The 13,123-nt window shown below is 43.0% G+C and overlaps 1 protein-coding gene across 2 annotated transcripts in view; it reads left to right on the top strand.

Annotated features, from left to right (window-relative positions):
• The first annotated feature begins 405 nt into the window (after positions 1–405).
• Positions 406–13,123, top strand: part of faxcb (failed axon connections homolog, metaxin like GST domain containing b) — a 33,042-nt gene continuing 20,324 nt past the window's right edge. Inside the window, exons 1-2 of one of the 2 annotated variants that reach the window (XM_028580854.1) lie at positions 406–712; positions 2,483–2,604. In XM_028580854.1, the coding sequence (XP_028436655.1) occupies positions 677–712; positions 2,483–2,604 (158 nt within the window). In that variant the 5' untranslated portion in view covers positions 406–676. Of the gene's footprint in view, positions 713–2,344; positions 2,605–13,123 lie in introns of those variants that run through there. The other variant, XM_028580853.1, reaches the window with a different exon arrangement.

The raw sequence follows: 13,123 nt of genomic DNA, 5'->3' as shown, positions 1-13,123 counted from the left end.
CCTGTGGTGGAGAATTAGTTATGCTTGCTTGCATGATGTTCTTAGAGAGACCAATAACCAGGCTGTAAGTGCTTGCAAAGATGTTTTTCTCTGATGCAGAAGCTAACAAAACACTTTGTGGGTTGATGATTTTCAGATACTTCTGTTATTTCACATTTTAGAAGTTATCAAATGTGTATAAGGTTGACAATAATAACCACTGTGTTGATTGTCTAAAATTATAATAATATATAATAAAAAAATGAAATGGGGAAAACCTTTAGAACTGCCACACAGTAGTGTCTGCAGTGGATTTTTTTCCCCACAGTGGTTCAGCTGTCTACAATAACAAATCTCTCCTGCTCTAATGCGCGCTCCCTAAAGCCGCGGGAGAGCGCACCTAACTGGCTGTAGCCATGGCTGCAGTGAGGACTTTAAAGTACAATCACCTAGATCACATAGATTAAATCCACATCATCACTTCATCCTGTTCTTTTTAAACACACCAGCTGTTATCGACCAGGACAGAGTGTTACCGGTTGACCGGAGGATTTGATTTGATTTACTGGCATCAGTGTGTCACCGATAGTGCTGTAAGATAGGACTTTCTTATTTTTTTCTTGAAGTTGTCCACATCTACCTTTCGGCATGCTCCACAAACCGATTCAAAGAACAGCCGGGGGATTTATCCGTCAAGATGAATGTCTTCTTACACTTCCGAAGTTGTTCCAGAGTGAGTAGACTTTTCATTCTGCCTGTATTATCACGTGTTATTTCACATTTGTGTTCATTATTATTATATTCAGAATTATTAACTCTAGCTAGGTGATCTGTGTCCTGCGTTTAACGAATATTATTAGTTTATTACTAGAAGGCTTTGAAGGTTGCTATCCTGGATAGTTTATAATTGATAATGCAGTAGGCTATTCGAATTACGTTCAAATACTGGCGAGCTACGTGGAAGTACTCACTCAGCAGTCAGAATTACCGATTTCTAAGATGACATTGAACACGCACTCACTGGCCAGAGACCCCGGGTAAACAGATCTCCAGCAGGTATCCTCCAGTGAGGTGGCCCAATGATCACTAAACTCGGTTTAATTTATTTTATGATATCAAAAGGACTTGTCGTTTAGGGTTATCCGCCAATAAGCAGCGTGTCATGGTGAGCCACTGGTTTCACTGGGATGCAGGCGGCAGGGCGGGGTGACTCCTCCACTGGAGCAGACAAAAGGCCAGCTGCGTCAAGGTAGCAGAGTTTGGCACAATAACACCGGATATTGACCGAGTTCACCGTGAAAATAAAAGTATGATATTAAACATTTTTGTTCAAACAGCAAGCCCCTTGATTGATTGGTTATTACTAGTGATGTATTTAGATGGGGGATTCCAACTCGAGGTCCACTAACTACTGGAAAAGGCAAACTAATATAGCACTGAACAAGGTTGTTTAAACAGCATTTCTCAGCTCAAGCCAACAACCAGTTTGAACATTATTAACATTCCAAGCTGAAACAATTAGTCACTCAGTTCATCAACCGGAAATAAATCAGCAACTATTTTAATAATCAAATAATCGTGAGTTATTTTCCAAGCCAAACTGCTAAAGATTTTCTGGTTCCAGTTTCTCTAAATGAGGATGCGCTTTTTTTCTTTTCTTTTTCTCATATGATACTAAACTGAATATTTTTAGGGTTTGGACTGCTGGTCAGACAAAACAAGCTATTTGAATGTATAACTTTTGGCTCTAGGCCAAACCTTATAGACAAAACGATGAATCTGGAAAATAATTAACAAATGTTAGTTGCAGTCATATATAATAATTTATATAACACCACTGTATGTGTAGCTATTGAAAGAAATGGCTCTATATATGCTGGATGAGTGGGAGTCCCGACAGTTCAGTGAAAGACCATGCAGCCTGTGCTATAGCAGTTTCAATAGTTCAGCAGTAGATTTAAAAACCGTTTTTTTTATTATTATTTACATAAAATGTCATTGGAGCAGTGTGAAATGTCAATACTATTAGTGTTGTTGACAGAACGTCGTATAGGCCTACAATTCATCAAAAACCGTCCAGCTCCAACGGTGGCATTTTCTTTTGAAATGTGTGAGCGGAAGTGTAGCTGTTTAATTTCTGCTTAGCTTGACAGCGCTCTCTAAAACCTGCAAAGGGAACGACTGGGGGGTGCAGAGCATCATCCAGCTGGGGAGGGCGAGCCAAGATGTTTACACCTTTTGATTTTCCGGAGAAACGTTAGCCACACCGCCGCCATGCCGTAGACAACCCGCCGGCTGTTTAGATGAAGCCTAACGGGGACTACAGCTGGAAGGGAGCGGGGGTGCTGTAACCGAGGGAGGGAGGATGTACTGGGCTGCTGGCTTCGCCTCTTCCCGGCCGTGTGTGGTTGAACTCGGGCGGAATCACAGCCTGCCCCTCGGGCTGTGCGGCTCCGAGCAGCAGCAGTCTTTGTATGGCTATATCATCGCCTTCCCTTTACAGGACTACGGGGGCATTATGTCGGCTCTGGGATCGGACTCCTGGTGGAAGAAGACTCTGTACATCACCGGGGGGGCCCTGCTGGCTGCTGCAGCCTACCTACTGCATGAACTGCTCGCCATCAGGTAGGAACCACACAGCATGCCTCATCACTTCTTTTATTATTTAGCCGTCAGAGCTGCGGGTCTAATTGTTAATCCCAGCTGCTGACAGTGACTGATCCGTGTCATCGGAATGACCCGGGATAAAACCACGAATGGACATGGGAGTCCTTTCGCTTGATGTCATCTCTGTGCAGATCTCGCGGTGGTTGCTGAGGTTTCAGAACCCTGTTTTCCTCTTTCCAAGGACACAACACTAGATGAGAGAATGAAATAAATAAATAAAAAACGAGTCACGTTTTCTCTCTTGTGCCAGCTCCCGTGCCAGCACCGTCGGCACCTGAGCGTGTAGAAACGGAGCGCTCCTCGGGCGCTGCGGAGTCAGAGCGACCTTTAATGCACTCTGCCGTGAGATACACATCTGCCGCTTTGTAATATTTAAAGAAAACACATTTACAGCTAGGCCTTTACCTTGTAATGATGGCGGATGAGCGAGATATGGTTAATCCCCGCGATGGAAAAGTGATTATCTCAGGACTATTGTTAGTGCTGGGAATGCGTGCCTGTCAATGAGGGGATTATTTTTGTCCAGGCCAGTGCCGGGGAGTAAGTACATCCTGTAACAGTGGCCTGGTAGTGTGCTTTCGCTCCCCTCCCTCCCCCGTGATAATCTGTGTAACCTTGTATTTCGTGCAGAAACGCTGCTAAATCACGTGCATGCTGCTGAGGCGGCCGGCATCATCTGTGCATGCCATTTGATGTGTTGTTGGCACTGGCGGCAGCTGCGTGTCTCCTCCATGAGAGACCCTTAATGTCCGGAGAGCTTTTTAAGTGGCTCTTCAAGGAGATTTCAGCACCACATTTAAACTGACAGACGCATTAAAATGATGGGATGCCTAGAACAGATGAAGCAAAGTGGACGATGAGAGTTGGAATGGTTTCAGCACCATGTGAATGTGGACAGCGACTTTCAAGACCTAGATCGGTTTCAGCACCACAGCACAGTGGACAGCCCACTTCTACAGTTCATAGATTGTGCATACTGTATAAATACACTGCACACTAAATTGCCAGTTTATTAGGTACACCTAGCTAAAACTAATGTAGTCTAATACAACAGTCCTGCAGTAAATCACTGTTTTAGACAGGTGACTATTTTTGAGGCTGGCAGTTTGGGCTGCTGTTGAACCGTATTGCATCTGTTATTCAGCCTACCCTCATTGATATTCATCGGTTCGACAAAATAGTTGAAACACCTGACAGTAGGCCAATTCAACAGCACCACAAGCTACATCTACCAAAGTGTTCAAAGAAGGTAAAGTCTAAAGCTTAATGTGCCGAAAAAATACTTTAATAGTGCAAAATAAGGCACACAACGTTTCGGCCCCCAATTTGGCCTTCCTCAGGTGTGTTTGATTGCAGTGATCCATAACCCTTATCTGTTGTCATCACATCACATGGTCAGAGATCATGTGATATGCCAAAAAATAAACATACATCGGAATACTATTCAGACATAGATGTACATGCTGATACTATCTAGATTGGGCAATTAAAGGACAAATCCGGCCGATTTTTACCTGAATCTTGATCGCTAGATGTCACAGAGTACTGTCGATAGGAAAAAAAACGACCAAAATCGGTGCTAGCAAACTGGAGCTGCTGCAGCTAATGGTCAAAGCTCCCAGTTAGCTAAAATGCCAGGTGTGGGGGCATGTTCTAAAGAGTGCCTTTGTGCCTCTTAACAGACACTAAATGCAATAAAAAAAAATTCTGTGCAACATGAACAGGGCCCTTACGTGACAACAAGATGCGTTTTCAACTCAGACATTGTGAAAAAAACATTTAAATTCAAAGTTGGTACTGTCACTAGGGCTGGGCGATAAAACGATAACGATATGTCTCGCGATAGACACGTAATCAATATCAATAGAAAATGCGGTCGATAAAATGTTCGATAACTTGTTTTTCTTCATCAGAAGAAACCAGAGATTGTGAAGCAAGTTTGGTTGCATGAACAAAGGCACTCGCTCTCTGGTAACCTAGCAACGTAGGGAGTGACACTCTAACAGCCAATCATGTAACAGTATCAAGTTTGGTTGCGCCACATCACTGTCTCGTGTTCTTCAATAACAGAACCGGCGTGGAGTGATAAGTGGAAAGTGAGTGCCGCAGCGAGCGAGGAAATTGTTGATAAAACAGGAAAAGTCAGTATGGCAGTTTTTGGGGATTTTATAAGTCTGACCGTAGACAGACCAATGTCGTCAGACCGTCGTCCCCACCAACACTGGTACTACCACAAACTAGTTTTACCACTTTAGCCGCGCTCACACTTTGGAGCACAGCCGTATTCGCCAGCAACGTCCAACAACATCTGCAGCTGCTACACCGCACAAGCAGCAGACCACCATGGAGAGGTACTCTGCATCAGCACCTTACTAAACACTACAAGCAGCAGACCACCATGGAGAGGTACTCTGCATCAGCACCTTACTAAACACTACAAGCAGCAGACCACCATGGAGAGGTACTCTGCATCAGCGCCTTACTAAACACTACAAGCAGCAGACCACCATGGAGAGGTACTCTGCATCAGCACCTTACCAAACACTACAAGCAGCAGACCACCATGGAGAGGTACTCTGCATCAGCGCCTTACTAAACACTACAAGCAGCAGACCACCATGGAGAGGTACTCTGCATCAGCACCTTACTAAACGATACAAAGAAATAACGGAGGCAGACATGTCTGTTCAGAAGCCAGGTTACCAACCTAGCACTAAACCTGCAGAAAATAGTTTCTCAGGTTTATTATATTTAACATTTTGCACTATTTTATTACACTTTATGAAGCATTTCTTACTTATTCTTTAAGTTTGCACCTTAATGTTAAGAGATAATTGTTAAGTGTTCATTTTGATTTTAGACCTATGTTTACATTTTAATTATTTGAGTGTTTTCCATGGTTGTGTTGACATTCCCGCTTTATAACTGAGGGGATTATAATCAGAGGAAGGTTAAGTTTAAAATAAAAATGTTTAAATTTAATATATATTTTTCTCCTGGTCCTTATTTTAAATAGGTCATAAAAAATATCAATAATTATCGATATCGACCGATATGAAACACTTATATCGCGATACAGTTTTCAGCTATATCGCCCAGCCCTAACTGTCACCTAAGTTTAGGTATTTGTATTTTCTCATTCTGTTGCCACAATTTGGAAAGGCACAAACGCAAACCGTTTCTTTTCCACAGTAGATCAACACACATTATTCTTACCTTCTTTGCATCGATTTGGCCTGAAATGACAACTGACAACAAGTTTGATGCAACAACACGATAGCTCACAGAGATTGTGGCAAAATCTGGTTAGTTTAACTAAAAGATTAAACACTGAGCTTCATAACAGTAGGGTTAAAGGGGAAATCAATTTGTGCTTTGATGGATTTACTCTCATTTTCATCTTTTAAATTGAGGCCTTTTACACAACTCAACAGGGTATTAGAGCTTACCTAATCATGTTACAACTAGGGCTGTCAAAATTAACGCGTTAATTTTTTAATATTTAACTCGTTAAAAAATATTAACGAAATTAACGCAGCTGTTTGTTTACTTCATGTGGCGGCTGAGAAACGTAATACGCCTCCATAACAGCAGGTGGCGCTAAACTGTATTGTTGCCCAAGTAATGAAAACCGGCAGCTGATTGGACGAACGCGTCACATGGGTTTGTCTTCTCCGGAAATCCAAAGCCAGACTGTCATGGCGGCTGTTCAGAATACGATCTCATATTGTACTAAAATAGTTCACTGAAACATGTTTCTGGAAACATTTTAAGCGAGAAATAGGCCGTGCAGTTGCTGAATCTGTCTTCATTTCAGATCAACAAAGGTCAGTTTAGAAGATTTTCGTCAGATTTTGAGAGACTCTAGTCACCTCATCCTGCTCGCCATTTCCGGGTGAGTCCCGACTGCCCTGCCGGCGACTGAACTCTCGGCTCGTTGGAGATGAACTGAACTCTCGGCTCGTTGGAGATGAACTGAACTCTCGGCTCGTTGGAGATGAACTGAACTCTCGGCTCGTTGGAGATGAACTGAACTCTCGGCTCGTTGGAGATGAACTGAACTCTCGGCTCGTTGGAGATGAACTGAACTCTCGGCTCATTGGAGATGAACTGAACTCTCGGCTCGCTGGAGATGAACTGCTCCTCGCCTGTAAAGTAGACGAGAGCAGGCGACAGCAGCCGGGGACGGTGACAAAAATCTGCTCTCAAATCAGACAGTTTCTAGCCGTTTCAGCAGCCTTCAGCAGGACTAAATAAGCCAAATTGTTGCTGCTGTTGTTCTGAAAGATATTAAACATTCTGAACTTCATATTTGCAAAGTTAAGTGATTTAGCATTTAAATTATTATAAGCTTCAGTCTCAATTTAAAAAAAGCGATTAATCGCGATTAATTACAGCAAATTGTGCAATTAATTTGTTAATTTTTTTTTTTTCGATTGACAGCCCTAGTTACAACCCAAAGAAGTGTTGATTTACCTTTATGGTCATTTTAGAGGCTGTAGTTTTGGGTGTTGTTGAATCGTATTGTGTTATTCTGAGAGGATTGTATTGTTTTTTTTCCAAGCCATTTAAATCCCTGAGGGTGGACAAAAAATACGCAACAGGTTTAACAAAAACTGTATTAGAAAGCATCATTTTTAGTTATATATATATTAAAAAGACAAGTAGTTGTATTATTAAACTGGCAGGTAATTGTAGTATTCATGAAATAATGTAAAAAGTGGAGTATGGAGTACAGGTTTATTAAATTATTCAGACTTGAAGAGCTTTGGCCAGTGACAAGATATGCTAAACAGACTGGGAAAGTTCTGTCTGTCGGCCTGCAAAATGATACTAAGGCTAGTTTGTAAAGTCTCTCTTTTACCCCTTCCTGTTTGCGGCATAAATAACTTATGGTGCACAGGGAGCCATAGCTTTGACATTATAGATTAAATGTGGTTTTCTCTGTTTGCTGCTTAAGTGGCATACAAAGCTTTGGCAGGTCATGTTTAAATTTCATGGAAATGGTAATAAATGCATGAAGTTTTCATGTTGTGATCAGGAAAACATTGTTATTTGAATTTCTTTTTGTTTGCTTGTTTTGTATATGTCCTACTATAGGTCCCTCTTGATGGTAATTCTGACAAAGTAATGGTAAATGCGTCAAAAAGGATATGGAAAGACACATTCAAGATCAGTTTTGTTGTTTCAACTGATTTCTGGGGGATTCTATGGGGATTATTAGCCTGACTCCGCCCTCCTATGTACTTCCGCTCAATTTAAATTTTCCTTCAGTACATTTTTTCTTTCTTTCTATTATTATTATTTTCCCGTCAAATGAATTGGCTTTTTGAGGGGCTTGACATATTCAAAACTCACCAAATTTGGCGGTCGCATCAAGTCTGGTGAAAATTTACGTATTTTAAGGGTTTCGGGAATAGGCGCACAAAAATGGCTCGCTAGCGCCCCCTAGAAAGTTAAGAAAATTGAGCCCCTGCAGTGCGTTTAACGTAGACTCACGAAACTTGGTACACGTATGTAACATGTCAAGATGTACAAAAAACTTCATTAGAGCCATACCCTAAACCCAACAGGAAGTCCGCCATTTGGATTTCAAAGTTCTAAATTAGTGATTTCCACATGTCGTACTTTAACGAACTCCTCCTAGAGATTTCATCCGATCAACTTCAAACTCGGTCTGTGCCATCTTAAGACGTTAAAGATGAAAAGTTGTTAAAAGAAAAACTTTTCGTCATAGGGCGTGGCCGTGGCGGGGCGGCCATTTTGTGCGTTTTGCCGCCGAAACAGGAAGTGGGTGTAACTCGAGTGTACGTTGTCCGATTACCTCGAAACTTTTCAGGATTCATAAGAGTCCAACCCAGAGGACAAATAAAGGCCGATATTTACTTAAAGTCATAGCGCCCCCTACTGGCAACAGGAAGTAGGCCTAAAAGTCAAGATGCTATACTTTAACGAACTCCTCCTAGAGATTTCATCCGATGGACTTCAAACTTGGTCTGTACCATCCCAACACCTTAACGATGAAAAGTTATTAAAAGAAAAACTTTTCGTCAGACGGTGTGGGCGTGGCTTGGCGGCCATTTTGAGTGTTTAGCGATGAACAAAGAAGTTGTTGTAACTTAAGTGTACGTTGTCGTGTCTGCCCGAAATTTCTCACGACTGACAAGGGTCTAGGCCTGAGGACACCTACAGGCCAAAATTGACTTTTGGTCATAGCGCCCCCCGCTGGCAACAGCAAATCTGCCTTATATGACAAACATCATCCAATTTGCATGAAACTCAGAATGTGTGGTCTACGTGTGATACTGAGCCGCCCTCTATAATATGGCCACGTCCACTTACTCAGGCCACGCCCCCTTTCATAAAATTTGAACCGTTTAAGGTAGAGTCTTGTGTGAGGTGTCATTGAACTCAGCAGAGAGTTCCTTCTTTATTGGTGATGTTTTGGCCCGCCCCCTATGCATAAGCCACGCCCCCTTTCATAACATTTGAACCGTTTAAGGTATACCCTTGTGTGAGGTATCATTGAACTCAGCAGAGACTTCCCTCTTCATTGGTGATGGTTTGGCCCGCCCCCTATGTTCCAGCCACGCCCCCTTTTATTAATAATGGCCCGATTGATGTAAACACTTGTGTGAGGTATCATTGAACTCAGCAGAGACTTCCTTCTTCATTGGTGATGGTTTGACCCGCCCCCTATGTTTAAGCCACGCCCCCTTTCATACATGCTGACCCATTTAAGGTAGAGTCTTGTGTGAGGTATCATTCATCTCAGCAGAGGCTTCATTTTTAATTGCTGATGGTTGGACCCGCCCCCTATGCTTTGGCCACGCCCCCTTTCACAGCTAATGAACCGTATGACGTAGAGTCTTGTGTGAGGTATCGTTGTACTCGGCGGGAAGTTCCCTTTTCATTGTTGACGATTCGCGGCATCTGAGTGCCACGCAAATGCGCAGTCGCAAGGAACGGCGTCTGCCGGTAACCCCGACGCGCGCAGAGGTGCGAGGGCCCGTCCATCGCTGCTCGCAGCTTTAATTAGGGCCCGAGCGCCGACAGCGGCGAAGGCCCTATTGAAACTGAAGGAATTATTATTATTTTTCTATTATTATTTTCCCGTCAAATGAATTGCCTTTTTGAGGGGCCTAACATATTCAAAAACTCACCAAATTTGGCGGCCGCATCAAGTCTGGTGAAAATGTACGTATTTTAAGGGTTTCGGGAACAGTCACACAAAATTGGCTCGCTAGCGCCCCCTAGAAAGTTAAGAAAATTGAGCCGCTGCAGTGCGTTTAACATAGACTCACGCAACTTGGTACACATATGTAACATGTCAAGATGTACAAAAAACGTCATTAGAGCCATACCCTAAACCCAACAGGAAGTCCGCCATTTTTAATTAAATGTTTGAAATTAGTGTGATTTTGGCCATTTCCACATGTCGTACTTTAACGAACTCCTCCTAGAGATTTCATCCGATCAACTTCAAACTCGGTCTGTGCCATCTTAAGACGTTAAAGATGAAAAGTTGTTAAAAGAAAAACTTTTCGTCATAGGGCGTGGCCGTGGCGGGGCGGCCATTTTGTGCGTTTCGCCGCCGAAACAGGAAGTGGGTGTAACTCGAGTGTACGTTGTCCGATTACCTCGAAACTTTTCAGGATTCATAAGAGTCCGACCCTGAGGACAAATAAAGGCCGATATTTACTTAAAGTCATAGCGCCCCCTGGTGGCAACAGGAAGTAGGCCTAAAAGTCAAGGTGCTATACTTTAACGAACTCCTCCTAGAGATTTCATCCGATGGACTTCAAACTTGGTCTGTACCATCCCAACACCTTAACGATGAAAAGTTATTAAAAGAAAAACTTTTCGTCAGACGGTGTGGGCTTGGCGGCCATTTTGAGTGTTTAGCGATGAACAAAGAAGTTGTTGTAACTTGAGTGTATGTTGTCGTATCTGCCCGAAATTTCTCACGACTGACAAGGGTCCAGTCCTGAGGACACCTACAGGCCAAAATTGACTTTTGGTCATAGCGCCCCCCGCTGGCAACAGGAAATCTGCCTTATATGACAAACATCATCCGATTTGCATGAAACTCAGAATGTGTGGTCTACGTCTGATACTGAGCCGCCCCCTATAATATGACCACGACCACTTACTCAGGCCACGCCCCCTTTCATAACATTTGAACCATTTAAGGTAGAGTCTTGTGTGAGGTGTCATTGAATTCAGCAGAGACTTCCTTCTTTATCGGTGATGGTTTGGGCCGCCCCCTATGCATAAGCCACGCCCCCTTTCATAACATTTGAACCGTTTAAGGTATACCCTTGTGTGAGGTATCATTGAACTCAGCAGAGACTTCCTTCTCCATTGGTGATGGTTTGGCTCGCCCCCTATGTTCAAGCCACGCCCCCTTTTATTACTAATGTCCCGATTGATGTAAACACTTGTGTGAGGTGTGATTGAACTCAGCAGAGACTTCCTTTTTCATCGGTGATGGTTTGGCCCGCCCCCTTTCATACGTGCTGACCCATTTAAGGTAGAGTCTTGTGTGAGGTATCATTCATCTCAGCAGAGGCTTCATTTTTAATTGGTGATGGTTGGACCCGCCCCCTATGCTTTGGCCACGCCCCCTTTCACAGCTAATGAACCGTATGACGTAGAGTCTTGTGTGAGCTATCGTTGAACTCGGCGGGGAGTTCCCTTTTCATTGTTGACGATTTGCGGCGTCTGAGTGCCGCGCGAATGCACGGTCGCAAGGAGTGGCGTTCGCCGGTAACCCCGACGCGCGCAGAGGCGCGAGGGCCCGTCCATCGCTGCTCGCAGCTTTAATTAGGGCCCGAGCGCCGACAGCGGCGAAGGCCCTATTGAAACTGAAGGAATTATTATTATTTTTCTTTCTTTCTTTCTTTCTATTATTTTCCCGTCAAATGAATTGGCTTTTTGAGGGGCTTAACATATTCAAAAACTCACCAAATTTGGCGGCCGCATCAAGTCTGGTGAAAATGTACGTATTTTAAGGGTTTTGGGAATAGGCGCACAAAAAACGGCTCGCTAGCGCCCCCTAGAAAGTTAAGAAAATTGAGCCGCTGCAGTGTGTTTAACGTAGACTCACGAAACTTGGTACACATATGTAACATGTCAAGATGTACAAAACACTTCATTAGAGCCATACCCTAAACCAAACAGGAAGTCTGCCATTTTGAATTAAATGTTCGAAATTAATGCGATTTTGGCCATTTCCACATGTCGTACTTTAACGAACTCCTCCTAGAGATTTCATCCGATCAACTTCAAACTCGGTCTGTGCCATCTTAAGAGGTTAAAGATGAAAAGTTGTTAAAAGAAAAACTTTTCGTCATAGGGCGTGGCCGTGGCGGGGCGGCCATTTTGTGCATTTCGCCGCCGAAACAGGAAGTGGGTGTAACTCAAGTGTACGTTGTCCGATTACCTCGAAACTTTTCAGGATTCATAGGAGTCCAACACTGAGGACAAATAAAGGCCGATATTTACTTAAAGTCATAGCGCCCCCTGGTGGCAACAGGAAGGGCCCATCCATCGCTGCTCGCAGCTTTAATTTGTTATTATTATTGTTGTAATTCATCAGGTGCAAAAAAACAACATGAAATGGTCATTGGTCATTATATATCGGCCGCCCTGCTGTCTAAATATCGCCCATTGAAAACAAATCCGGTCGACCACTACTTCTAAGAAAGCTTTTCTCATTTTAAAATGCCCTACAAACAGTTCTCGTTAATACAATACCTTTGGTTAATAGCTGGGGACATATTGGTTACATAAACATAAAGAAGTAAATCATTTACACGAGGGAAGTTGCAATATTGACTGAAATCATAAAACCTGTATTTGACTGAGCATTGCTGATTAATAGAAAGGATATATCTTCATGGAGTTCCACCAGGAAAACAAAATGTAGGTCTGCACAAAGCTATTGTTTGGAAGTTAATGAAGTAAAGCCACCGCAGTCTCTAAAAATAAAAAAATGTGTGTTGGTGGGTGGTTGAGAGTGTTTAAAAAAGCAGAGCTCAGGGACACCGGGACTTACTGCAGTGTCACCGTACTATAATAAACTCCAGGTGTATGACCCTTTCCTCCCAGGAAGGTTTGTTAGAGCCTGATACCGAACGGCAAGTCCTGCTAGCTGCTGAGTTCTGTTTGGTATTTATCTCACAGCACTGGCTGCCCTAGCAAATGGGTAGTAACACCAGTTGTTCTCAGCCAGACTTGTGCAAATTGTCATTATTTTTATCACATTATTTGTATAACATTTTTACCATTGCTGTCCTTTAAGTTTGTATCAATGCTCTCTTTACTATTGTTCCTACACATCATCAACAGGGTTAAGGATATCAAAGCTTATATTCCTCCCTGAAGAATCAGCTGTTTGCTGCTGTATCTTAAACCAAGTGGGGAAATCCATTATAGCATTAAACAAGCTTGGGAGTTAAAGTGCTCATATTAT

Source organism: Perca flavescens, chromosome 6, assembly GCF_004354835.1.
Source record: "Perca flavescens isolate YP-PL-M2 chromosome 6, PFLA_1.0, whole genome shotgun sequence".
Taxonomy (NCBI): domain Eukaryota; kingdom Metazoa; phylum Chordata; class Actinopteri; order Perciformes; family Percidae; genus Perca; species Perca flavescens.
The sequence above is the reverse complement of the archived record's forward strand: the minus strand, read 5'-3'. Positions and strand labels throughout refer to the sequence as shown.